Raw genomic sequence first — 27,063 nt, forward strand, 5'->3', positions numbered from 1 at the left:
ATTCCATCGTTTGGCCGCTAGGTGTGAGAAGGCTCGTCCACCCGTTCTAGTTTTGTAGATGCGTTTAGGTTTAGCTAGGGCTAAGTTGTTGGATCTTAGGTTCCTGTTTGGAATGTAAAACTCAATTTTCCCTTGCAGGATTGTAGGGCCTGTCTTGTGGAGGGCTTTGTGCGCATGACAGAGTAGTTTGAAGGTGGCTCGCTGGCGCATTGGCAGCCAGTGGAGTTGTTTCAGGCATGCTGATGCTGAATCTCGTTTGCCCTTATTGCATACCAGTTTGGCTGCCTGTAAGCGGGAGAACAGTTGCTCGTTCATCCCTTCGAATAGGGCATTGCCATAATCCAGGCGGCTAACCAGAAGGGCATGAGTGATTGTGCGCCGACAGTCTAGTGGGATCCAGGAGAAGATTTTGGCTAGGAGTTTCAGGATTGCAAATCCTTTGCCCCAGAGTATGCGTACATGGTCTTTCATGGATAATGCATTGTCCATCATAATGCCGAGGTTTCTGGCATACTGTTTCGGGGTGGGGGCTGTTCCCAGTGTCGGTGGCCACCACGTATCATTCCATGATAGTTTTGCTCCTCCGAACAGTAGTATTTCAGATTTTCCGGCATTAAGTTTGAGGCAATGGTTACGCATCCACTCTGCCATTTCAGAGAGGCAACTATGTAGTTTTATTTTGGTTGTTTCCGATCTTTCCGATCTTTCATCCATGGTCACCATCAGCTGTGTGTCGTCGGCGTAAGAACATACGCCGATGCCCCACTTTCTTCCAATGTCAGCCAGAGATGAAACGTAGACATTCAAGAGAGTGGGGCTTAAAGAGGCCCCTTGTGGGACTCCACAGCCAATGTGACGGGGTTTAGAGTGGAATTGGCCCATGTGCACAGCTTGAGAGCGGTTGCTCAGGAAGGATTCAATCCATTTTAACGCTGTGTCTTGTACTCCTTTGCTCTGTAGGATGTTTAACAGGCATTCGTGCGACACCGTGTCGAACGCTGCCGACAGGTCTAGCAGTATCAGAGCCACCGATCCCCCTTGATCTGTGATGCATCTGACACTGTCCGACACTGCCAGCAGCGTGGCCTCGGTGCTGTTGTTAGATCTAAAGCCGGTTTGGGTGGGGTCCAGAAGCGAGTTGTCCTCCAAGTATTTGGACAGCTGTGAGTTTACCATTTTCTCCAGTGCTTTGGAGAGGTAGGGGAGCTGTGAGATCGGCCTGTAGTTTTCTGGGTTGAGGATGTCCGAGCCGGCTTTCTTCAGAAGAGGGGTTACAGATGCGTGTTTCCAGGAGTCTGGGAAGGACGCGTTGGCGAGGGATTGATTGAAGAGTTTGGTAATGAGGGGGCAGAGTGTCGGTGCAATTTCCGAAAACACAAAGTGCGGACAGGGGTCTGCAGGAGAGCCGGATTTAATTGCTTTGAGAACTGCCAACACTCCTTCTTCAGAGAGTGGTTGGAAGTTAGTTAGACGTGGGGAGTTGCCTATGTCTGGATGGGCGTTGTTTTTGTCGTGAGTAGGAAGATCTACATCAGGGTTATCGTAGTGGGTGGTGGGATGGGAGGGGGTGAAGGTGGAGTAAATTTTATCGATTTTCTCAGAAAAGAAAGTGCTAATCCGTTCGCATGCTTCTATTGAGGGGGTGAGAGTTTGCGAAGTGCTGGTTGGATTGGTGAGCTCTTTCACGATTTTAAACAACTCTTTTGCCGAGTTGTGGCTTCCGTGAATTCGTTGCGTAAGAAATTCTTTTTTTGCCTCTCGAATGGCAAGAATATATTGTCTCCTTGTGGTTGTAAAGTTGGCTCTGGTTTCAGAGTCTTTGGTTTGTCTCCATTGGTGTTCTGCTTTTTGACATTCTCTTTTAAGGCTCTTGAGGGTGGGGGTGTACCATTTTTCGTTGGTGGATGTTTTTTTCCTGACTTCTCGCAGAGGTGCTATTTTATCCAACGTTTGGCGAATTCCTGTTTCTAGCCGGATGGCGTTGTTACCGATAGATGAATTGTCTGGTAGGGAGATATCTATTTCACGGAAGTGGTTTTGGAAAATGGAGTCGTTAATTAATCTCCAGGCTCTGTTGGAGGTGAGGGGGGTGGGTCTGGTCTTTATGGGTTTGCCGGGAAGTTTAAATGAAAATGAAAGCATGAAGTGATCAGACCAGGACAAGGGGAGGATTTCCTTGAGGGTGGCTGACTCGATGTTGGTGAAAAGGAGATCCAGGGTGTGCCCTGCTATGTGCGTGGGGCCATCGATCAGCTGCTTGAGTTGCAGAATTTCCATGTCGTATTTGAGCTGTGTCGATCCAGGGGCATTGGTATTTTCGTAATGGACATTAAAGTCCCCAATGACCATGTAGTTTTTGTGTTTTAGGCACAAAGGGAGTAGTTGGTTCAGAAGTTTGGCGCTAACGCTGGATTGTTGTCCAGGAGGATTATAGACAACTGCGCCTGCTAGAATGATAAAATTCTCTACGAGAATTTTGAATGGTAGTAGCTCATGTTCGGGATATGCATTAATCGTCTCTGTGAGACATGTTAGATGGTCCCTGAAGATTACAGCGACTCCACCTCCTTTTTTCTTGTTTTGCCTGTTTTGTGTGATTATTTTATAGTCAGAGGGGAGGGCGTTAGCTAAGTCTGGGGCATTGGCGTCTGTTAGCCACGTTTCGGTGATGAAGACCAGATCTGGAGTCTTAGAGTTTAAGATGTCCCATATGTCTAATGCATGCTTGGGGAGGGATCTGGCATTGAAGTATAGACATTTTAGTTCCCGCTGGTAGCTGGTAGGGATTGTATAAAAATCCGTTGGGGATTGACCTAAGCTAGTCCATTGACATGAGCGGCATGAGATAGGTCCGTAGGATAGGCCTGGGCCGGTATGACTGCAGTTGGCCGTAACGGTGGATTTGGTCATGGCTAGCAGTTCGCTGCGGTTGTAGCGGATGATATCTGCCCTGGATGGATTAGAGCATGTAGGGGGTATGGCCCCTGGTCCCGGTCGGTCGCGGACGGGCGCAGACGGGCTTGCCTTAGGCGCGCCTTCGGCGCGCATCCGTCGCGCCCGCTGCGCTCGCCCGCTGCGCGACCGAGGATTACACATATTTTTATGTTGTTTGGGGTTATGGGCCGAGGGGCGTGGCCTAAAAAGGGGCGTGTCCTCCGCTCGTGGCGGGAGGGCGGGAGGGTGGGAGGCGTGTGACGTCAGCGCTGGCTCCGCTGAGTCCACGGCAGGTTTGACCGGTGAGTAGATTGGTATACACAAGTATTCTGTGGCAGTATGATTTTATGAAGCACAAGTATTCTGTGACAGTTAGTTTTAAAAGCAAGTTATTCAGTGACACAAAGTACAAATTATTCAGTGACACAAGGTAATTTTAAAATCCAATAGCCTTACTCCCGGCTTTCCGCCTCAGGAGTCGATCCTTAGTCTTTGCTGATAGCCCTGGTGTGGCGCTTTTTATGCGCGAGTATTTGTTGGGGGCGTGGCCTAAAAAGGGGCGTGTCCTCCGTTCGTGGCGGGAGGGCGGGAGGGTGGGAGGCGTGTGACGTCAGCGCTGGCTCCGCTGAGTCCACGGCAGGTTTGACCGGTGAGTAGATTGGTATACACAAGTATTCTGTGGCAGTATGATTTTATGAAGCACAAGTATTCTGTGACAGTTAGTTTTAAAAGCAAGTTATTCAGTGACACAAAGTACAAATTATTCAGTGACACAAGATAATTTTAAAATCCAATAGCCTTACTCCCGGCTTTCCGCCTCAGGAGTCGATCCTTAGTCTTTACTGATAGCCCTGGTGTGGCGCTTTTTATGCGCGAGTATTTGTTGGGGGCGTGGCCTAAAAAGGGGCGTGTCCTCCGCTCGTGGCGGGAGGGCGGGAGGGTGGGAGGCGTGTGACGTCAGCGCTGGCTCCGCTGAGTCCACGGCAGGTTTGACCGGTGAGTAGATTGGTATACACAAGTATTCTGTGGCAGTATGAATGGACTGCAGAGTATTGAAATTCAAAGTATAATCATAATAATAATGACTTGCTATGTATAGATTTACTGTGCATACCTCTACATCTATGTACCTTGAAGACATATACAAATCATTAAAGTATGTAGATTTAAAAATAGTAAATCTATATGTAACTCTATACTCCTACCTTGAAGATATAGTGATACTCTATATTCTGAAGTCAATAGTTTTGTAAGTCGATGCGAAAAACTTGATATTCTGGTAGTCAACTGATGGAAAAGTGGTCTAGCCAAGCAAGGCTCCAGCCTGTTTCAGGCTGCATTTTTGGCCCTGGCCAGGCACTTGCTCCATGGGACAGATAAGCTGGTAACAGAGCTGGCCCAAGTATCACAGACACTGCCTATCTCACTTTCTAGAGGTAAGACATCTGTTACTATGAAGCACAGCTGCAGGCAGAATCAGGATGTGGAAAATTTGGTGTTAGTTGCACATGCAGTGAAGCCTTGCAGTAACACCTATGTTATCATAAAACCCCTTCCCCCTTTGTCCTTCTTTAACCATTAGCTACCATGTCGAGAGAAGTAGTCTGAAGTGTTTTCAAACCTGTTCCATTATTTTACTCAAAGAAGAGGAGTATTAGTTGCTTCCATCTCACAGACATGTTCTACCAATCCCTATTTCAATACCTCTTCTCTGAACTTTCTCTTTGCCATACAGGTGATATTACGTATCCTTGGGATTCACCACCAGATCTAAAATGGACACTCTTCTATCTCGAGAAAGAACTGCGATACACAGATGACACATCTGTTATCATTTGGACCTGTGTGCTAGTGTTACAACTGGTGCAAATTGAATCTGCACTAGTTTTTAGCACTGGTCCCTATTATCACATTCTCACATATTGTGCTCTCTCTGATATTTGCATTGACACTTACCACCAGGTCCTACCCCATGCTGCTTAACTACGGATAATAACACTCTCAAAGGACACCAATAACACTTGCACACTTTATTCACAGTTTTTCTCTGATCTTAACATCAGGTCCAAAACACGGAGAGCACCTCGTGCAATTGTAACCTATGAAGGGGTATTCTTTCTCCCAATGTTGCGGTATAACCGCATATGTAGGTCTCATCTAAGGTAAGATCATGCACTGTTTCCTACTAGACCTATGGTTACCTTACAGGGGGCTTAGACGCCACCCAATTGCTTACAATTGGTTGGTTTCATTGTCACTGTCATCAGCTGGCTCCTTATTCAGTAGGGGGCATATTACCAAGAATAAGCGATAATTATCGCTAAGCTTGGTTAGAGGCAATAATTTTATCGCCGGGCTTCGCCTATTTTTATCGCTTAGAAACCTTGCAATTATCAATGTTTATCTCCTAAGCGATAAAAATCGGCCGAAATGCATGGATATCGCTGTAAAGTCAGCGATATTCATGCATTACCGAGCTAATGCTCTTAGCCATGTTATCCACCTACCATTGGATAACATGGCTAAAAACTGCTCTGGGCAGGCGTTAGCTTTTGGAGATAATCGTGCTTAGCGCAATTATTTCCAAAAGTAGGTAATAGGAGATAGCGATGTTAGCGACTGTTTCCAGTCGCTAACATCTTGGCACGCCCATTTTGCATGTCATTAGCGATAAATATCGCTGACATGCAAAGTGGGCCCCAAGATGATCGCTATCTCCTACTAGCTGTCGCTAACTGGTGTTAGCGACAGCTAGGTAATAGGGTGATAAAATTATCGCCGCTTTAGCGGGAAAAATTCCAGCTAAAGCGGAGATAAGGCTCTTGGTAATATACCCCTAGGTTCCATAGGCTTGGCTCTTACTCATTTGTTTGACTCTCCCCTGGAGCAAGGATGTATTCCTTGTGTCCTTCCACTGTTCCCTTTTTCAGGCACTACTTTTTTATTTTTGTTTAAGCACTCAATGAGAGTGTTTGCACTTTTCATTTATCTCCCTCATGTACTTCTTCCCCTCCATGTTCCTCGCCAGCCCCATCCATTCTCTGTGTGCTTGTCCCATCCCTGCCAACACTCTGTTGCTTGTCGCAGCACCTCCCGCCCACCGATTTCTGTCAACATGCTTGCCTCATCCCCTCCTGGCAACCCACTGTTGTCCATATGCTTGACCCCAGAACCTCCAGATCACCCTCCATCTGTTTGCCTCAACCCTTTCCGCCCAGCTTATGCCACCTGTCTGCTTCCCCCTAGTCTCTCTTGTGACTCTCTGTTGTCTATCTGTTTGCCCCAGTCCTTCATGACCACCCTTTGATGTCCTTATTTTTGCCTCCAGTCCCTCCTGACTACCCTACATAGTCCATCTGCTTGCTCCATGTAGTTGTCCCGTCCCTCCGCATTGTCCATGTGCTTCTCCCAGTCCCTCCAAATGACCCTCCATTGTCCATCTGCGTATCCCCAGACCCTCCTTTCCACCCTCAGTTGTCCTTCTGTTTGACTCCAGCTCCACCTGAATGATGTCTGTAGTGTATCTTCTTGACCCCAGCCCCACCCACCCACCCTCTCTTGTCCATGCAGTTGCTCCAGCTCCTGATCATTGTCCATATGCTTGCTCCAATCACTTGCAGGAAAAACATACATAAGTTTATAAGTAATCCCTTGCCAACAATAATCCTTTACTCGTTTCGTACTATGAAGTCCATACCACATGCATAATAAAAAGAGGATACGAATGTGCCCTTAGTTTAACAAAAAATAGATATTGTCTTAAATCGACCCTTATTTGATGGTATTGTTGTACTATGTAAAAAAGAAAAAGATTGTAAATTTTGTCTAATTGAATGTTTCTTTTTTAAACTAGAATTTGTCCTGATGAAGGTCGCATCATAACACCGAAACGCTGCGTCGACAACTTTGTTTATGACTTTTTAAACGTATTCTTTGTGTGCATTTGCACATTTTTAACTGTTTTTATGGCACTAATAAGTTTTTATGAATGTATAACTGTTTGAATAAATTTTACAATTTTCTATACATCACTTTAAAGTTGTTTTATGATTATTTTCCTCTACTATTGTGATTTATTATACGTGTGGTTATGGCATTTAAGGGGTAGTGATGTCTTCCCTTTGCATTAATTTGCAGCAGGTACTTTTTTCCAATTCATTGGTTAACTAGGGACCTTTGTATGTTTTTCTTGTATTACTCCTCGTCCCCTATTGGATTTTGAAGGAGACCTCCCTTTTCTTCCAATCACTTGCAGACAACCATCCTTTGTCCGTGTACTTGCCCAGCCCTCCCACCCTCCTTGTCTTGTCAATCTGCTTACCCGAACCACTCCCACCAACCTTATAATGTTCAGCAGCTTTCCAGATGCCCTTTCCACTGACCCTCTATTGTCCATGTGGCTGCCCCCAGACCTCCCTGCTGACTCTCCGTTGTCCATGTGGTTTCTCCCAGTCCCTTTTGCACACCCTCCATTGTCTGTCTGCTTGTCTCCAGCCCCTCTCACCCATCTTTCGTTGTACTCTCCTGCCCTTTGGTGTCCTTCTCTCTCCCCCTTCCACCCTTCTTCCCTCCATCTTTATTGTCTCAGTAGAGCGATGACTGTGTCATAGCATTGTATTATTAACTTTGGTCACGCTTCACATCAGTCATACTGTTGTACGGCATGGCTACGAAATATCGCCAAATCCTATAGCTCTTGTACTCGAGACCTACTAGCTTTGCCAATGTTTCTTTTTTATCAGGGAACAGATTCTCTAAGTCATATCAGGAAACCTTTGTCCTTGGAAACATCCCTGGCTATGTAGTATTACATATGAGAATCAGTGCAGCAAAAAAAATATCTGCATGTTACTATCTGAACATTAGGGTTTAAACTCCTAATTCCCTCCAACAAAGCAGGGACCTGATGAATCTAATATCCCCCAGCATTGGTAATATCAGGTGTAGTATAACAACTCCTTTATACCAGGCTACTTTAAATGAGGCCATTACACAGTCGAACCTTTCGTCAACTCAGCCACATCCAAAGCGTTGACAAACTAGTCAGAAATATAATCCATCAGTACCATAACCCTGAGAGGATCAAACCTTACTACAATGGCCCCTCGGATTGCATACTTCTTGTCAGGCTGTACTGTATAAATAAACCTCTTATTCCTTACCATTGCGCTGAGCACCCTTCCTATGTATTTTGGGTCGTTCCTCTTGGAAACATGTTCTGCCGCATTTTCTTTGTAATCTGGGCATTTATCGAGAATTTTGAAGCAGATTTCCAGAATATTTATGTCAAACTGCAAAAATAAGGCAAAGCTTGTGAGAATTAGGTGATTCATAGAATGTAAATGTCGATATCACTCTATTTACCAGCATTATGTTGTTGGCATGTGTGATGGTGCAATGGAGAATATCTCAACATTGATACCCTACTCCTTAAAAGTCTCACTACCTTCTATATAACAAACACATGGCTAAGTTTACACACAATGCAACACAACAACAATGTAATCCAATTCAAATGTCCCCAAGGTATGTCTCACAATAGCTGAAAGCTGATTTGTGCTCCCAGTCCAGCCCTGATTCCAATCCAGGAGCGATGCATCCTCAGGTGTACTTCACTGTACAGAGGTTCATTCCCTACAAGCAGATTTAGGCCCACACTCAGCTCGAATGAGTGAATCTGAGTTCTTCCTCTAAAGTGTGAATGAAATATCCTTTTGCACCTGTGGCCCTAATATACATTCAGCTAGATTCATGAAAGGGACGTTTTGCGAGTCCTTAATAGCGATTCATAAGGAATCACTATTAAGGACTTGCAAAACGGGATTCATGTAGGAATTGCTAAATAAATTGCGATTCCTACACATTCCTTATTTGCGATTAGCAAATTGCTAAACGCAAATAAGGAATAACTCCCCATACATTCCTATGGGCCTAAAGGCCCATAGGAATGAATGGGGAGTTATTCCTTATTTGCGATTAGCAATTTGCTAATCGCAAATAAGGATGAAATTTCAAGGGTGCAGGGGTGTCCAAAGGACACCCTGTAGCACCCCTGAAATGTGAATTTACACTGATGTTGTGCACACACATGTCCAAAGGACATGTGTGTGTGTAACATGCAACTTAGAAAAATGCATTTAAATGCATTTTTCGAAGTTTTAGCTATTTACCACGAGGTTTGACTTCGTGGTAAATAGCGGTCCTAAATTGCGATTTCGCAATTTCAAAAGGGTTCATGAATTGCATTTAAGGAATCTCAAATAGAGATTCCTTAAATGCAATTCCTCGCAAATGTGCGAATTCTTTATTAGCGAATTTTGCATTTGGGATGATGAATCCCAAATGCAAAAATTGCACTCGCAAAGGGCCAGATTCTCAGAATCTGGCTCTTTGCGAGCGCAATTAAGCTTGATGAATCTAGCTGATTGTGCCCTGGGAGTGAAAAGAGTGTGTGTACCTGCCTTGTGTATCCCTGGGGCACTATGGTATTACAGAAGGGGCAGCAGACGCTAGTGGAGCACCTTCAGCAGTACTGATAGCACTGGCACACATGTTGCACCAGTGCTTCCATAAGAGGTTGTTCACTAATTTGTACGGGGTCGTGTCCTTATGCAAATGGGGGAATCTCCTTGCCTCTGTGCGTGAGCTGTATTACAGACGTAAACATGCCCTTTGGAGGCACATTCACAGTGCACCACAAAAAGATGGCAAAATGGAACACCCAAGAATCCTCCAGCAGGCGAGTGCAGTCACTCACTACACTTACCTGCATAGGATCCCTCTTCCCTCTTCAAAGTGCAGGTTGGTGCTGCCTGCACTGTGAAGCATGGGGTGGCTGATTAAAGCAGCCAGCTCTATATTTTATGAATGCTCGAGTTTACAGCTTATTCATCATAATAGGGCGTACTTTCCCTGTTTGCGTCCAGCATATCCGTTTAAAGGTGCACTAAGGTGCAAACAGGTAACGTGCACACTGTCAGTAATACATGCCCAGGTTTATCGTTCTTGAATTTGTATGTTGCATCAGTATTTACAACTTACAAACTGAATTGTTGTTGGGTGGGGTAGTAGTGTACTGTACTCCATATGCCTTTACAGTGAATGGAATATCAGTGTCACTAACATTTTGCTTTAGATCACCGCAGCACTGAGCATGAGGCAATGAGTCAGCCCACTTCATCCACAGGCTGTCTTGCTCTGTGATTGAAGGCCTTTTGCCTAAAACCCTGTGCGGAGCCAGCAGAAAAATGAGTGCACTTCCCTGCCTGGGTTGATATGCCTCGCCTGCTGGGCCATTTCTTTACTTTTTTTTCAGTTTTGCCCTTTTGCATGTTGCATACTTGCAAAACAAGAAACCTTGCACTGCTACAAAGAACATACCTATTGGCTTTGCTAATGTTTGTTTCAAGTTTTTATGCAGTCTTATTTTAGGACATCAGTAGAATACTTAATATAAGAGCCCTTGGATGGTCATTTTCATTTCACCTGTCCATAGTCCCATTGTCTAAAAGAGCCATCAATGTGCCAGAAGATAATCCCATTTTCGTTCAGAACATACTCCTTCCTCTCTGCATCATTTGACATGTAGACATCGTCCCCTAACGAAAAGGAAAAGAAAACAAAAAAAAATTTACAGTTATTGCAGTGAGTTCAAGACCCTTTCTAAAATCCACCACACACATGCCCACACACATGTCGTGGTTTTCTTTCAGCACAGACACACTTTTGCACTTTTTTAGGACTGGAGAAAAGCTGCATTTGCACACATGGTTGCCCTAGCAAATGGACCAAAGCGATTATGCTCATCTACCAAGTTTTTCACACAATTAGAGATCCACCACCCTTGACACACAGAAGACCCTCTGCTGCATTATTTGCAGCTTTTAACAAAAAACACAATTGTTTAAAAAGGGCCAAATATTGTGCAAAACAGTGGCAGCGCAGTTGCAATTGTTATTTTGACACCATGTTGTTGGTCTTTGCTCCATTCTGGTGTTAAACTGGTAATGTACACTCTTTGCTCAGAGACTAATGTGTTTTACAATGCAAAATAGTAACTTAATACTGACAGAATGTACCGCATTTTTCCACATAATTTGCCTTCTTCTGTCACATAATTTAGTGAAGCCTGCAGCATAATTTTGTTAGTGATTTCCTTAGAACTTCACTGGCCCTGCATACCACCAGTCTCGGGCCACGCTAAATAAGTGTAACGTCTGATGGCAAGATATAATATACTTGGCTACAGCACAGAAGTGATCCAGAAAACTCAAGGTATGTGTGTTCTGTATGACGGTAGTGATAACAGCCCCCCCCCCCAAGAATAGTTCAAAGATCTGTAAAGCTTTATAAAATGCAAAGGTGAGAGCCATCCGAAAAACCTAAATCAGCCATGGTAGATATGTTCAACCCAGCCCCACACTGAAGGGGTTTATGACTAATATGACGTTGGAGGATTTTATGGTTGGGTCATGGCAACTGTTAGACCTGTCATCCTTAAGTTGGTCTTCCTCTAAGCTGATGCCTGCTTGCCTCCTCTTATTGCTGAATCTCTTTAGTGGGACTCTGAGCACTTTACAACTGCTGACCAGTGCTAAAGTGCATGTGCTTCTCCCTTAAACATGGTAACATTGGTGTATACTCAATTGACATGTTTAGTTTACCTTTAAGTACCGTGTAAAGTGTTATACCATATATGCAGGGCCTGTAACCTAAATGCTACTAGTGGGTCTGTAACACTCATTTGGCCCACCGCACAAGTAACCTTTCAAACCTGTCTGATATTTGCCATTGCACAACCTGTGTGTGCAGTTTACTGTCACTTGGACTTGGCATTTAAAACTACTTGCCAAGTCTAAAAATCTCCTTTTATTACACATAAGCCACCCCTAAGGTAGTAGGTAGCCCACAGGGCAGGGTGCTGTGTAAGTAAAAAGTAGGACATGTACTTTTAAGTTTTGCATGTCCTGGTAGTGACAAACACTCAAATTGTTTTTCATTACTATGAGGCCTACTCTCATCATAGGTTAACAATGGAAATTACATAATACCCTTTAAGCTGTACTCTCTGATTAGAAAGGAGTAGCTGCATCATGTTTCATATCTTTAGAATAGTAATGATAAATACTCTTTAATGGTAAAGTTGGAATTATCATTACTATTCTAGAAATACCACTTTCATAAAGTGGCCATTTCTCTGCTCCTACTGCTCTGACTGCCTGCAACCTGTTTCCAATACACGTGTAGGGTGGGTGACAGCTACACTTTGTGCAACACAGGAAGGGTAGATGTGACAGAGAACTCATCTGCATTCTGATAGCTCTTCCAGGGCAGGAAGAGGGGCGAGGTGACACTTACACCTGAATAGGCAGTGTCCTGTTTACCACACAAAGGGCTGATTACCTCCTACTGATAGTCTGGAGCCAGGGCTGGGAAGAAAGGGCCTGTGTGCACTTCAAAGACACTTGTTTGAAGTCACCCAAAATTCAAAGGCACAACTGAATATAAGTACTGTGGCTCTGAGCCTAACAAGAGAGTACACTACTGGACCTGTGAAAAACTCTGCCAAGAATAGAGACTGTTTTGCTAAATGGATTGCCACTCTGCTTGATTGCTGTTCTGGAAGATCTGCTTTTCTGCTTTCCTTTGCTGTGCTGCACTGCTACCTGCTGATCTCCGCACTGCTGAGGACAAGGACTGGACCCATCTCACTTGAACTCAGAGTGACTCCAAGCGCTTGCTGGCTTGCCCCCTGTTCTGAAGTCTCAGGGCCATCAAAGACTTCCTTCAACCCTGCAGCAAGCCTCTGGACTATGCCATATGTGAGTCCTGTCTGGCCAAGTAATGCCAATCCAGTCCTGGGCCCTTGAAAGGTGATTTCTGCAGTGATGATCCATCAAAACATGCACATTAACGGCTTTGAGCCACTGTGAACCAACACATCACCCTTTGATGCCGACATGACTGCGGCTTGATGACATCGCTTTAACATACTGTGTGGCTCGACGCAGACAGAGTGCACAGCTCAATGATTATGCATTGCCTGCATCATTAAGGGTTCATTGGTGAAGCCTTCATCAACTGCGCGAATTGGAAACAGCGATTCGCCTCCATCCACAGGTTAGACGACAGCGCCTTGCCTCCTCTGCTCGTTGCATTGAGTCTTCGATGTCAACGCTTCCTCCAGCCAAGGTCTTTTTTCAGTGGGACCTTCATGAGTCCTGTAGCCAGCCTGCCCTCCGTCACAGTCAGCCTGAACTTTGGATTTACCCCGGTCTAATATGACCAAATGTCCCTGGTTGGAATTTTATGATTCTAGTACCATCATTTTATTTAATCTTTAAAAATCCATAACTCCAATTCTACTTATTGTATTTTTGTCATTTTGGCCTTGTTTTACTTATAAACATATTGTCTATTTTTCCAACCCTGTGTGGAGTATGTTTGTGGTGTTTTCAGTGTGTTGCTGTGTGTGTTCCACAAATACTTTACACACTGCCTCTTTAGGGTGCACAGACATAATATCGACTCCAAAATATCGTTTGGACAGAATATCGAGGAAAAAATATCGTTTGGACAAAATATCGACTGGACAGAATATCGACAGCCAAAATATCGTTTTTAAGGTAAGTGCAGTAACATCGACTGTAAATAATATAGAAAGTGAAAATATGTAAGTATATACTATAGATAGTAAAAAAAATTGTTTTTATTTTTAGGGTTCAGGGTCAGTTTTGGGTTTTTGGGTAAAGGGGTATATTTAGGGTTCAGGGTCAGTTTTGGGTTTTTGGGTAAAGGGGTATTTTTAGGGTTCAGAGTCAGTTTTCAGTTTTTGGGCAAAGGGGTATTTTTAGGGTTCAGGGTTAGTTTTCAGTTTTTGGGTAAAGGGGTATTTTTAGGGTTCAGGGTCAGTTTTCAGTTTTTGGGTAAAGGGGTATTTTTAGGGTTCAGCCCAGGGTCAGTTTTCAGTTTTTGGGTAAAGGGGTATTTTTAGGGTTCAGGGTCAGTTTTCAGTTTTTGGGCAAAGGGGTATTTTTAGGGTTCAGGGGCAGTTTTCAGTTTTTGGGTAAAGGGGTATTTTTAGGGTTCAGGGGCAGTTTTCAGTTTTTGGGTAAAGGGGTATTTTTAGGGTTCAGGGTCAGTTTTCAGTTTTTGGGTAAAGGGGTATTTTTAGGGTTCAGGGTCAGTTTTCAGTTTTTGGGCAAAGGGATATTTTTAGGGTTCAGGGTCAGTTTTCAGTTTTTGGGTAAAGGGGTATTTTTAGGGTTCAGGGTCAGTTTTCAGTTTTTGGGTGAAGGGGTATTTTTAGGGTTCAGGGTCAGTTTTCAGTTTTTGGGTAAAGGGGTATTTTTAGGGTTCAGGGTCAGTTTTCAGTTTTTGGGTATTATTTTATTATATTTTATTACTATATATATATATGTTTAATAAATATGAAATAAAAAAATATTTATTTAACTTTCATTAATTATTTAATTATTATAAGTTAATTTAAGTAATTTTAAGTATATTTTAGTAATTAATTATTAATATTAATTTAATTTAACACTGTTTTTAGTAAATACGATATTTTTTACAACTATATTTTTGTAAACGATATTTTTAACTCGATATTTTTGTACTTACCTGTTTGTAGATAGAAACTCGATATTTTGACTGTCGATATTTTCTCAACGATATTTTTGATGGTCGATATTCTCTCCGTCGATATTCTTTCAGTGATCCCCTCTTTAGATAAGCCTGACTGTTCAGTCCCAAACCACCAGAGGGTGAGCACAGGTTATCTTTTAGTGTGTATCTAGCTTACCCTGACTAACATAGTGGTTCCTGATTGTACAGGGTGCATACTCTGACAATCAGAAACCCCATTTCTAATAGAAACCTATTCCGTTCTGAAGCAGCCCCTTAGCCCGCAGCATCTGTAAATTCCCAGAGTTGCATAATGGCTAGCCTTGGTCTTACCAAGAATGTCTTATAAATGATTATATGTCCCACATAAGGCCATTGTATGCTTTATATGCTATAATATCCAAGACCGAACTAGCTCTAGCGGGGAGAGAGCAGGTGAGTCGGAAGGGTGGGCGCCGGTTTTGGAACAGTATGGACCGGTTTTGGAGCAGTGCTGCAATATCGGTCCTCTGCAACAAAAACAGGAGCAGTGTTGCTAAAGCGGCGGGCAGCAGTGCTAAAGCGGCAGCACTGCTTCCCACTAGCACTCCCCCACACAGGCCAGGCCGGCTGAATTGCCAGTACTGGTTTATGTTCCCAGTACAGCTTTGATAACATTACCAAATTATGGATCATGAGGACCCAGTTCTGAACATGTGGGACAGGGAAGTTCAATTTTATTCAAGGTGGCCTATCTGTATGCTACTTTCATGCTATTCACATAAAAAACATTTCCAATTAATTTATTTTAAAGTTATTTAGATAGTGAGCAGTTATTCTAATCATATGGAAAGGTTCAGCACTTCGAGAAGTGTGATGGGCACCTCTTATGTCAAATGTGTGGTGTGAGGCAAAAGCAGTTAGCATGCCTCAGTGGTTGAGAATCTAAGTTCTTCATTGTCTGGTGTCTTATAAGCAGAGCAGGGCGTTTTGCATTGACATTGTTTACACAGCATAGACACATGAAGACAAAGCCTGAGTGCATCATTTTCATTTGTGTCAGATATCAATTGGTGACATACATTTACTTCACTCTAGTGTGTTCCCTGTTTGCTATTTATGTATTCTTGTGCCAGTTGACTTCTAGGCTTTTAGTCCATTTGAGTAGCCATGAAATACATTATAACAGGTTGTTCTATTTCTATATTAGAACATACATATTACGTTATATTTGTGCAGCTCGTTAAATGTCCCTAAAAGAGGGCACCATCATGCAGGAATGGCTGTTTACTAAAACTCTGAAAAGTGTGAAATTGAAATATTTAATCAGCCAGTCAGAATGCTGGGCCTGATGTACAAAATTCGAGTTGCTGTTCTTGCACAGTGACTGCTTAGAGACCCAGTTCAGTTTTGTGCTGCAACTGATGGACAAATCTATGGGGTGCAAAACAACAATTTGCAAGTTGTCCTGACTCAATAATACACACGAGGCAGGAAACCGGTGATGAACAACAAAGCTCCTTCCCATCCTTCCCACCCCCAGAGTACCTACTTGTTTTCATTTCAACCCCTGTCAGGTAAATGGAATAATTACTGCGATCTATTCCATACCTTCAGTTTAGCTCTATCGTGTAATTATAGGTCGAAACTAGACTTAAGCAAATCTGTCTTGGTCCATCATAAAAAGTATGCCCTTAACTGTTGAGCCACATCTCTCTCAATAGGAACACATAAAATACCTTGTTATCCCTTTTGGGCTTCATCAGTGAGGTGCAGCTTGAATCTCTATGGCGCAGCAAGCAAGGGATCCAGGTCTAAGGATACCTCACCACCTAGGGTGACTCGCCCAGGTGGCAAAAAAGCTCCGGAGGAAAATCCTAGTGTCAATCTGAACCACAAGTATGAACTCTGAGGTCAATAAATCACATACGGCCACATGCATCAATGTTCCCGTTTGCAAATTCTTAATTGCGAAAAATTAAGGAATCGCAATTAAGAATTCGCAAACGGCTATGCATTAAGAAATCACAATTTTTTTTGCGATTTCTTAATTTTCCTTAATTGCGATTCACAATTTGCGAATCGCAATTAAGGAATCCCTTTTCATTGATTCCTATGTGCCTAGAGGCCCATAGGAATGAATGTGAAGGCATTCTCATTTTGCGATTCGCAATTAAGGAATCGCAAAATGAGAATGCAATTTCAAGGGTGCAGGGGGGGTTCAAAGGACCCCCCTGCACCCCTGAAATGTACCTTTAAGTACGTTTTACACACACACACACATGCCCCAAGGCCATGTGTGTGTGTAAAATGAAACTTTCAAAAATGCACTTTTGTGCATTTTTGAAAGTTTTCGCAAATTACCATAAAGTTTAACTTCATGTTAATTTACCACTTCCTAATTGCGATTTCACAATTTAAAAAAAACATGCATTGCATTTAAGAAATCGCAAAATTGTGATTTCTTAAATGCAATCGCAATTTAAGAAATCGTAAATAAATTGCAATTTCTTAAATTGCGAAAAAAGCAAAAAAGCTTAATGCATCCCAAATCAATGAATTGCATTCGCAAACGGCCGAATTTTGCGATTCGCACCGTTTGCGAATGCAATTCAGTTTGATGCATGTGGGCAATTGTGTTTTAGCTTATCTCCACCCTTGCAGAGAGGGATTAACTGTATGCAAATCAGCCGTAGAGGCACCAGGGAAGCACCTACGACATTGAAGCTTGTATTTGCAGCAAGCCAAAATGCGCTGAGAGAACTCTAACTTAAGAAGTGATTAGCCTAGATAAATGCTCTATAAACCTGGGGCCTCATTTATGAAAAGCGACGCATCGCTGCGTGAAAACAGCGATGCGTCACTTTTCTTTGCGCCCTCCTTGCGACATGCTGGATGTGTCATATTTACAATATGACGCATCATGTCGCAAGGAGTTACAGATACGTCAGGATTTGTGACGTATCTGTAGGCACAAAAATGACGCATTGCTGGAGTGTTATCAAAATTCGGGTTATGCCGTTCCTCTAGAGTACCTACGATTTAGAGAACTGATCTGACAATTTCGATCCCACCAATAGCAGACGAGCACAAGTCACACCACTTGCTACATTGTCTTAATGCAAGGCTTGATGGACTGTCCATACATTATATTTGCATATTTTGCACATCTTCCAGAAGCCATTTCATTTAAGGATGAGGGAGTCTTCCATACTATCGAGGAGGATATATTTTGTACGCACTCTTTTTCTGGCAGAGCCTTGCACTTGGTTGGGGGGCAGCACACTCAGTACACATGGCTCTTCTGTAGGGCCTCGAGACATGAGTTTGAGCAGAAATCAGTATCATATTAGGAAAGGGAAAAAAACTTAAGCAAGTGTACAAAATACAAAAAAATGTATCCTGGCACCACAACAATTATTTTGTACAAATCGATGTGCACTACTTACTGATATTAAACATGACAATATTGATTTCTTTTAAAGAAAAACTTTTTTTTAAATTTCTTTTGTCAAAGAATTGCTATATCATGATAAATAAATTATATAGTTAAAACCATCAATATAGAAAAAGACATTGTATTGCAATTGTGTATCCATGAAAACCAGTTCATTTAACTTCGTAGGTGTTGTTGTAAGAATGCTTCTTACTAACGTTTTGTAATCATTTGTGGTGAGTAACAAACTTTGACATTGAAATAGAGAGTGCAAGAAGACCTCAGTCTTAAAAAGAAAGATTGAAGGTTGTACCTGAAAACCAAGGATTGAAGAGTAGTGCAAAGTCTCCGAATGGTGCCGAATTTGTTGTGCCACCAGAGGAGGTCTGCACGCTGAATTTGTAGAAACCGATGCAGGCTTTGGCCGGGCTGGTAATGGTGACCTTTATGGAAGTGGAGCTGGTTGACCCTTGAACTGCGCTCCAGGTACCGCTGCTTGCAGATTTTGAGAGCGGAAACACAACTTTTGTTTTTTTTGCTGCTGATGGCGAAGGACCTACAGAAAAGAAATGTGAGCAATGAGTTTTAGTACCCGACCTGCAATGGTGAGATTGGCTAAGCCAATCACAGCGCTTATAATGTTGGCATTAACTACTGTTGTTCGCTGAATTCTAGGGTTATTGGCAGGACCATGAGGGATACAGATGGACAGAAGCAGTGAAGGTCTTCATTTGACTGTCTTGGTTGATATTGGAGGGCCAGTAATAATAAACATCAGAGTCCACTTGTTGTCAGGTGTGCGTGGCTGGAAAAATCCTACCCACATAATAAGCATCTTTGTCTTTGGCTTGCACTGACAATTTCGTGTCAGGCGCGAACACGTAGGTAATGCCAATTGTCAATCCCAATCTTGTTTTTTTTGGGATAACATAATGCACTCTGGGCGCTGTAGTCTTGCTTTGCTTCAGTTCAATTAATTAAATTAACACACCTAAACATAAGGATTTATTGGTGAAAAGTTAAAGCTGGACACAGTGTCTGTATAGACCAGGATTGAGGTGGTCGCTGTAGTGCACATAAGTGTGGCTATCATTACCAGTTGTCCACGTTGGGATGGGGGATGCCGTCTACCAGGGCAGTGTGTTTTGAAAGTTTCTGCCTTTGACAGGGGTGTGTGATGCCTATATCAGGCGACGAGGCATCTATATTTAATACATACTGTTGATTGTTTCTCTGTGTGCTGGTTTGTAGTTGGATTGGCTGTCGAATGTGAGCTTGCAAGAACATGGTTTTCTTTTTATAAAACGAGCATATCATTGAGATGGCTAGTCTGTGACTGAGTGTATTGAGGGATTACCCCGCTGCAAAGTGACTATGAACTGTGATTTCTTGTTTGTGAAATGAGTAGACAATGGAATCCTTGGCGATGAATGCCCAAGGAGCCAAGTAAGATGATTGTGTAAAATGAGGCATGTTTGTGTGTTCAATGTGTTCTACAGGGTCAATATATTCAGTCAGTACAGGCGTAAAGTGTAGACATTGATTCACCAAAATATTGGGGTACCGGAAGTGACATAAAGTAAAATTTGAAATCATAGTGTTTACCACTTGCACCAGCCTTTCCCCTCAGCAGTCTCTTAATTGCTGCCAAGAAACTAGATGAAAGCGCCTGGAAAGCAGTACCTTCTGTTCCTGCTGCTTCCTTCAAAACTCCAGAAACTAGGGTGCTTATTTACAAGCCCCTTGCTGGTGCGACACTTTTAACGCAGAGAAAAGTGACGTACCAGTGGTGCAAGAGGCTTGTGAATAAGCCCCTAGGTTTGAAAGGACAGTGCCAGGGATAGCAGAGGGCCAACCAAGGGGCACTGATTGCTACAGCTGGTTACCCCCAAAATCCATGGAATGAAGAAAGGCAAACATTTATGGCACCTTTTGGAACCAACCTCCCTGTAAGGCAAGTTCATTACACCAACTCTAGGTTCATCAGAGGTATTCGTGAGTATGATCAGCCTGTGAGTGTAGAGTATAATAAAGTCTACATGGCAATGATGCAGTTTGTCCTCTACTGATGTGGCCCAGTAGCAACAATGATAACTACATATGTGGACAGAGATTAAGCAGCCTGTTAGTTGAAAGTGTCAAAGTTGGCAAAACTGAGATGAGTGAACAGTGGAGTTTGTCTCCTTGCAAATTCCCTATCTTATACCGAGTATTTGCTCGTCAATCAGATCTTTTTATGCCTGCTCGATGTGCATCGTATGAGAAGCTGCCATCTGACTACCAGCCTTGCAAGATTACGTTGCTTATTTGTGCGATTGATGTAACACGAGTAATTACCTGTTTCCACGGTGAACCCAATGGTTTCTTGAGATCTCAGAGCTCTGCTTAACTTCAGATTCACGGTGAATGACTGGCCTCTTCTCAGAACCAGCTTCGGGGTGCTAAACTCATTGGTGTTGTGGGCAGTCCTGTTTGCAGAAAGCTGAAAATCCACGCTGGTCACCCGTAGCGCTGTAAGGGAAGTACAGCATTTTAAATGAAAGTCATCTGTTCATCAAGCGTAGACGTGCATGATTGTGCATCCTTCACAACACCCTCTCTAGCTCATTTTGTTCTCTTTATTTAGGGGCACCCCTAAAATTCTTCTAGAGAACACTAGCCAGACCAGGTTTCTTTCCTTAGCATCCATCATCTCCTACTCATGATCTCAGTTGTATGTTCATCTTAGCAATTGTGTCTTTGGGAAGGGTTTTGGAGAGGACAGATGAGGCCCATGACACAACTTAATTTATGCAGCCTCCCACTCCCTAACTCCACACTTTGGCCCCAACGCTTCATATTTTGAATGCAGCCTCATACAGGAAGGCAAAACAGACAAAACACCGCCACACACATTTAATATACCCAAATACATTTCACTTCAAAGTAGCAATCGGTCAAAGCAGTACTTAAGCCTACAGGTTGGCTTAAAATATTTAATCACAGCTTTCTTTGTAGGTGTGTAGATCTGTGTCAGTATATCTCATGAGCTCAGGAGCTAGTGGTAGCTCAACAACACTCCGGAAGTAGCTCTCCAGAGTGAAGCTCAGCCCAGTACATCATTCAGAAGGTATATGCACTTTACAGAAGACAGACGTGCTAATCTGAAGACCTTCAGAGTGTCAGCGACGGATGTGTGATGTTACAACGCATACTTTTACAACGCCTACCTTTACATCGCATTTTTTACAACGCATGATGTTACAGCGCATAGCGCTATGGGGTGCTGGATAGTGAATAGTTTAATTTACTATTCCAACTCCAGTCCCCGGAGATAGTAGGGAAGGTGTTGGATAGTAAATTAAATCTATTCCCTATCCTAGAGCGCCCCCCAGCGCAATGCGTTGTAATGACATGCGTTGTAATAGTTGCGTCGTAAAGGCACTGCGTGGTAAAAGTTGCGTTGTAAAGGATGTTCCCCGTCAGCGACCCAAACCAATGGAAGGGCCCCATGCTAAAACACAAATACACACTGTGTTGGCCTATAGAGGCCCGCAACCTATGGGGCATGCATTGCGTTGGCCTATGAGGCATTGATCATCTCCAAATCCAGTAAGGTTACTTTCAAGGAGATTGAACATGTCCTACGCCTCGCTCTATCAGTCACTCAATGTGTGTGAGAATGGGCCAGGAAAGAAGAGTGCAATCAGTAGCAAGAGCTGGAGTCAGAGTGGACTTACCCAAGTGTGGGCTAGCAGGAGCCAGAGAGGAAGTGTGGAGTTAGGTGCATGGTCAGCCCAGGAGCCAAGGTGGGCAGGAGTGGATTTGGAGCTGAGAATAATTTACCAAGCTCACTGTGCATGCATCTTTGTGTGCACATGTATGTGTCTGTCTCTCTGCATTTGTATCTGACAATGTGTTTTTTTTCTGGATAAATAGCGTTGCTCCCTTAAAAATCTTCCTAGTGTCAAGAACCACCAAAACTATACATTGCTTCCTGTCATGCAGGGGCTCATCTTGGCAATTAAGTGCCCCATCCATTATAATTGTCATCATTGACATATTTTGGCCTTTCTGGCAGCTATGATTGACAAATTGTAAGCCTGACAGATTACATTTTGTCCAACTCTGACTTAATGTGGCCATAAATGACGTACTCTGAGCATCCTGGCCATAATAGTGTCCAGCTGTTTAAGGGTGAACATTACTGTCATAATACAGGTATTCCTGGCATTCTGGGAAACATCCATGGCATGTGATCATAAAGCCTGGATATTTGAACAAGATTTTGTCTATGTGAAGCATTTATGCTTGTGAGTACTTGATGAATATGGAAAGATTATGTTTTGGGATGTGTGTTTACTAAAAATAAGAATTGGTATTAAAAAGGCAAACATTATTCCTCTTTCATAAAATACATTTTCAAAAATTAGTTTGTTTCCTTAAAATGGAAGAGGTGTTTGATAGAAACACATGTTTATTTTCCTAAATTGATATGCTGAAGAAAACAAAATGGCTGGATTTCCGATACATAATTTTAGCCAAGAGTTGAACGGTAATTCATGTTGCGTTGGGGAGACCTATTACTGTGGTTTTGTCTTTTGTTTAGGAGGCCGTGTGCTGCATTAGTTATTATTTCATTAGCCACGTGGTGACCTTTTATATTGATAAAACCTTTCTAGACATTTCTGCGGGTAATCCCCCTGAAATGTTTGGGAAGTGGCTTGTGTATTGTTAAAGAATGTGGTCAGTATTGTATACAATAGCATTTGCTGGGGGCTCTGGATGACTTTCCTTGAGCAGAAGTAGTTCTCCATATGGAAAAGGTTGGAGACCCCATTCACACATGCTCACTGCTGTAGGTTGCCCGATCTGTTTTATGTGGGGCCCATTGGGTGCTCCACTTCAAATGCCTTCTAGAGATACCACAGCCACTAAGTAGAAGTTGTTTATTTTTCCTTATAGTTAACATCAGATGTCTGTGGACAATTAGCCCCAGAAGACATATTGCATTTTCGTGCTGAATGGCACAACTGTGTATATCATGACCCTTAGTAGTTGCCCAACTTCAATAAACATTGGTTCTCAAAATGTCATCAGTATATGTCATTTCACACTCAGGTGTCTCGTGAAAACACTTCAATTAAATAGTGGTTAGAATGTAAATCTTTGCTTATTATCATTACATAGCATCCACGTTTCTTGTGGATGATCATGTTTAAAATTCTCTATCCATCAATGCAGCTATTATAGTGTATCCCAAATCCTTTAATGCTTCTGCGCTTCATCAGGAGGCAATTGTCTTGAATTGAAATGCATGAGTCTCCACAACCTTTGTAACTGACATTGGTTAATAGATCAAGATACCACATCATAGACCATACTTAGAATAATTTTGTAATAGGTAAGAGCAAACATAAATCTCGGCATTCGTTTCAAGCACCCATTCAAATTACCCAGGTGTACTAATGCTACTCAACTTTTACGACCACAGTTTGAACGTGCGACAATTGTCAGGGCCACAACCTTGATGCCTTGTGTTTCATGCTAATTGTTTAAGAGCCATGGGGCATATTAGCAAGGAATAGCGATATTTATTGCTAAAATCCGCTTAGCTAATTTTTTTTCATCACTGGCTATCGCTGGATACGTTAGCGGAGAAAACATGCTATTAGCAACGTTTTTCTCCATTGTGCTAAAATATCCAGCGATAGCGGCAGAATGCGTGAATATCGCTGGAAATCCAGCGATATTCATGCATTAACGCCAATGAGGACTTAACCTGACAATCCACCTCCCATTGGATAAATAGGTAAGTCATGTTTTTAGCAGGCGTTAGATTATAGCGATAATCGCGCTTAGGCCGATTTTTTTTATCGCTAAGCCTGCCTTGCTAATAGGCGATAGCTGTGTCAGCGACTGCTTTCAGTCGCTAACAGTTTGGGTACGCCCACTTTGCATGTCATTAGCGATAAATATCGCTGACATGCAAAGCAGGCCCCAAACCGGTCGCTATCGCCTAAAAGCTGTCGCTAACTGCTGTTAGCGACAGCTTGCTGATAGGGTGATAAAAATATTGCGGCTTTAGAGGCAAAAAGTGCTGCTAAAGAGGCGATATGGCCCTTGCTAATATGCCCCCTAGCGCATAATTTGAGACCATTGTTGCTGGTGGGCCCCACTGGCACTCATTTTTGGGGATGGCACTTATGTTTTTTATAATCAACCTTTGATCGAGAACAAGAGAGCAAAAGGCAGCAAAAATGGAAAGACAGAGGAAGAGACCCCCAGTAATTTTCAGGTAGCTATGCGATTTATAAGTCAAGATAAGAATGATGGAAAACAGTGACAAAGGAAGGAAGCTTTGATGAAAAAGTTCCTGCAGGAGTGAAATAAATGTGCAGGGAGTACATGTCAGTTGATGAAAGAAGCATAAGGTGGAATCAAAGCTAAGCCTGCTTTCATTTTGCAACTCGACAATAGGCAGTAAAGGCCAGGAGCTTTTGAGAAAAACTTTGGACCCCAGCACTTATTATTTTACAAATTAAACACAGCAAGCACCTGATATCTCAGTGGCAGTATATAGTAAACCATTTTTTTTTAAAATAAATCATTAACCAAATCATGTCCAAACAAGTGGAAATAGTTAAATGAACTTCTATATAGCATACCTCAATCCAAATGAGAAAATTAGAGCCCCGATCCTTCAAACTGTACCCCACCAAAAGTTTGATGGATCAGGTCTAGAATATTCTGGTTCGGATAAGAAGTATGTTACTGGGGAACGATTCCCAGAGACAATTTAAGGCATGGGCAAAGTGGACTCTGGCCAAGGACCCCAGCCTTTCAGGGGCCCCCTCATAGATTTTGCTCTGTTCTCCACATAGTCCAGCCCTGATGACCTTGAATAATTGTTAAACACTGACTGTTTTAAATACCATTTTTATTTATTTTTTATCTGTTATTATGTAGGAGTTTGTAACAGACATTTTGTAGTGAAATGTTCTGTGGCTCACTGGTTAGAGGCGGCAGACCCGGAAGCAGAGAACGGCCCAGGACCAGGGTTCAATTCCCGATGTGGCAGGGTCGTGGACCAGGGTCAGCGAACTCGATAATTCTCGCCTTGGTGCCTACTCTAACCAGGGATCACACTCGGCAACTCTGGGCATTAGCTTGCCTCATCTCTACAACGGCCCCCCACATTCACCGGGGATGCCTGGTTTCACCTTGGAGATACCAGTAGGGACAATCTCACAGGGATAGCCAGGACGGGTTCCACAGCGGTCTACAGCGCCACAACGCCTCAGGGCAGCAGTGCGCTTTACAAGACACATACATACATACATTTATGTTTTTCAGCAGCATACACCATCCCTAAAAAAGCCCCTTTCAGATCAAAAAAGGATCTCACATATGAGAAATGGCAGTGGTCCACAGAGATTAACTGCAGTAATATTAGTGAGCTGCTGCTATATTACAAAATTGAATTGACAAATCTCAGTCCCTGAATATTAGATACAAACACATTTAGAATTTGGATTAGTATGCCTCTGCAGTATAAGTGACCTGGCCAATGGTGGCATGAAAAAGCTGAAATTGGATATTAAATGTTCTGAACAGGGTCTCCCAAAATATGTTTGGCCCATGGCTCCCAAAATCCTTTATATGTAGCTGACGATTCCCAGTCACTTGCTTAATTCAAACAGCTTGTGATTTAAACGTGGATTGCATGGAGTTTTGTGGTTTGTTTATAGACGGGAACAGTGGCAGCAGGGACATAATATAAGCATACGTGCCAACATTTTAGAAGAGGAAAGTGGGAGATAAAAAAAAATCGGGCAAATGTATTTTTCCCATCCACTTCTATTGAAGCAGAGGCAATTCCAAGAGGGAAACAGGCAAAATAAAGCAATTTTTTGGTTGGCAAGGGTCAATGAATAGTAAGGTATAGCAGACCCAGGGGAGCCTCACCACATTCTACAGGGAGCCCATCATTTTAAAGTATGTCACTGAGTGGCAAAGCCGAGGGTCTAGTAAAAGGGTTTGAATGTTATATGACTTCATATAACTATTGGCTCTTGCTTGGGCTTGATTTGGTTAAGTGACACCTACTGATGACATTTAAGAACAAAGGTTTATTAAAATATCGAAAGTTGGGCCGGTTCTAAAACGCATATATTAACACTTGTGCTATTCAGCACAAGGATGAAATAGGTATTTAGGGGGTCATTGTATACATAAATATGATGTTTGCTTAAGCGTATAGTGCCAGTATACCACCACACCCTGCAACCCGAAACAATGGCATATTCAAATTTAAACAGTGGGACCTACATATAAAGATAGGAACATTATTTAAAAGAATACAAGAAGTGCTACTGGCCTTCTGAATTAGTTGTTTGGTCTCATTCTGTACTCCTTTGTTTTAAAGAACCCTTTATTTGCTGTATAACATACTACATGCTGTAGCAAATAGTACACAGGTGAAAAGTTTCCCAAACTATCTTTAAATCTTTAAACTACTACCATTCAGAATTAGCACAATCTTCACTAACAATTGATGTTTAATTATAGGTTTATTCAGGTTTTCTTCTGCAATTCTTTTAAAGCTTTCTTCAGAGTTCCACAGTCTTCACAAGGGCTCCCTGGTAGGGCAAACCGAAATTTTTTATTAAATTACTTGTTTGCATCCACCCATGTTTGAGAGCTAGAGTACTTTCTGATAATGTGTACATGGACCAACTTAAATGCAACTCAGAACTTGGGGAGCCACTGCTCACTAATGTACTCAATAATTCTTTGTGCAACAGGGTCCAGAAATCCTGGACCTTCCTGGACCTGTTCCAATTTTTAGAAAGGGAGATAGAGAGTCCCCCAATTGTCACAGGCCGATATCCCTAATTGATAGTTCTGTGAAGATTCTAGGGAGGGTTATCTTTAATCATCTGCAGTCCTGGTTTAGCAACAATAACATTCTGTCCCATTGTCAGTATGGTTTTCATCCTGGGCTAGGTACATTGGAGCAGTGCCTGAACTTAAACTTGATTGTGAGCAAATATACCATCGCCAGGTCATGTCCAACGTATCTGGCATTTATGGAGTTATCCTCCGTG

The 27,063-nt window shown here is 42.7% G+C and overlaps 1 protein-coding gene across 1 annotated transcript in view; it reads right to left on the minus strand.

Annotated features, from left to right (window-relative positions):
• LOC144768423 (protein-glutamine gamma-glutamyltransferase E-like) overlaps positions 1–27,063 on the minus strand; it is a 104,009-nt gene that overhangs the window by 50,559 nt on the left and 26,387 nt on the right. The window contains exons 2-5 of the mRNA XM_078652066.1: positions 20,312–20,485; positions 18,288–18,530; positions 10,420–10,532; positions 8,097–8,225 (exon numbers count right to left, since the gene is read on the minus strand). Of these exons, the coding sequence (XP_078508192.1) occupies positions 8,097–8,225; positions 10,420–10,532; positions 18,288–18,530; positions 20,312–20,485 (659 nt within the window). The remainder of the gene's footprint in view (positions 1–8,096; positions 8,226–10,419; positions 10,533–18,287; positions 18,531–20,311; positions 20,486–27,063) is intronic.

The sequence above is a fragment of the Lissotriton helveticus genome, chromosome 7 (assembly GCF_964261635.1).
Source record: "Lissotriton helveticus chromosome 7, aLisHel1.1, whole genome shotgun sequence".
Classification (NCBI taxonomy): domain Eukaryota; kingdom Metazoa; phylum Chordata; class Amphibia; order Caudata; family Salamandridae; genus Lissotriton; species Lissotriton helveticus.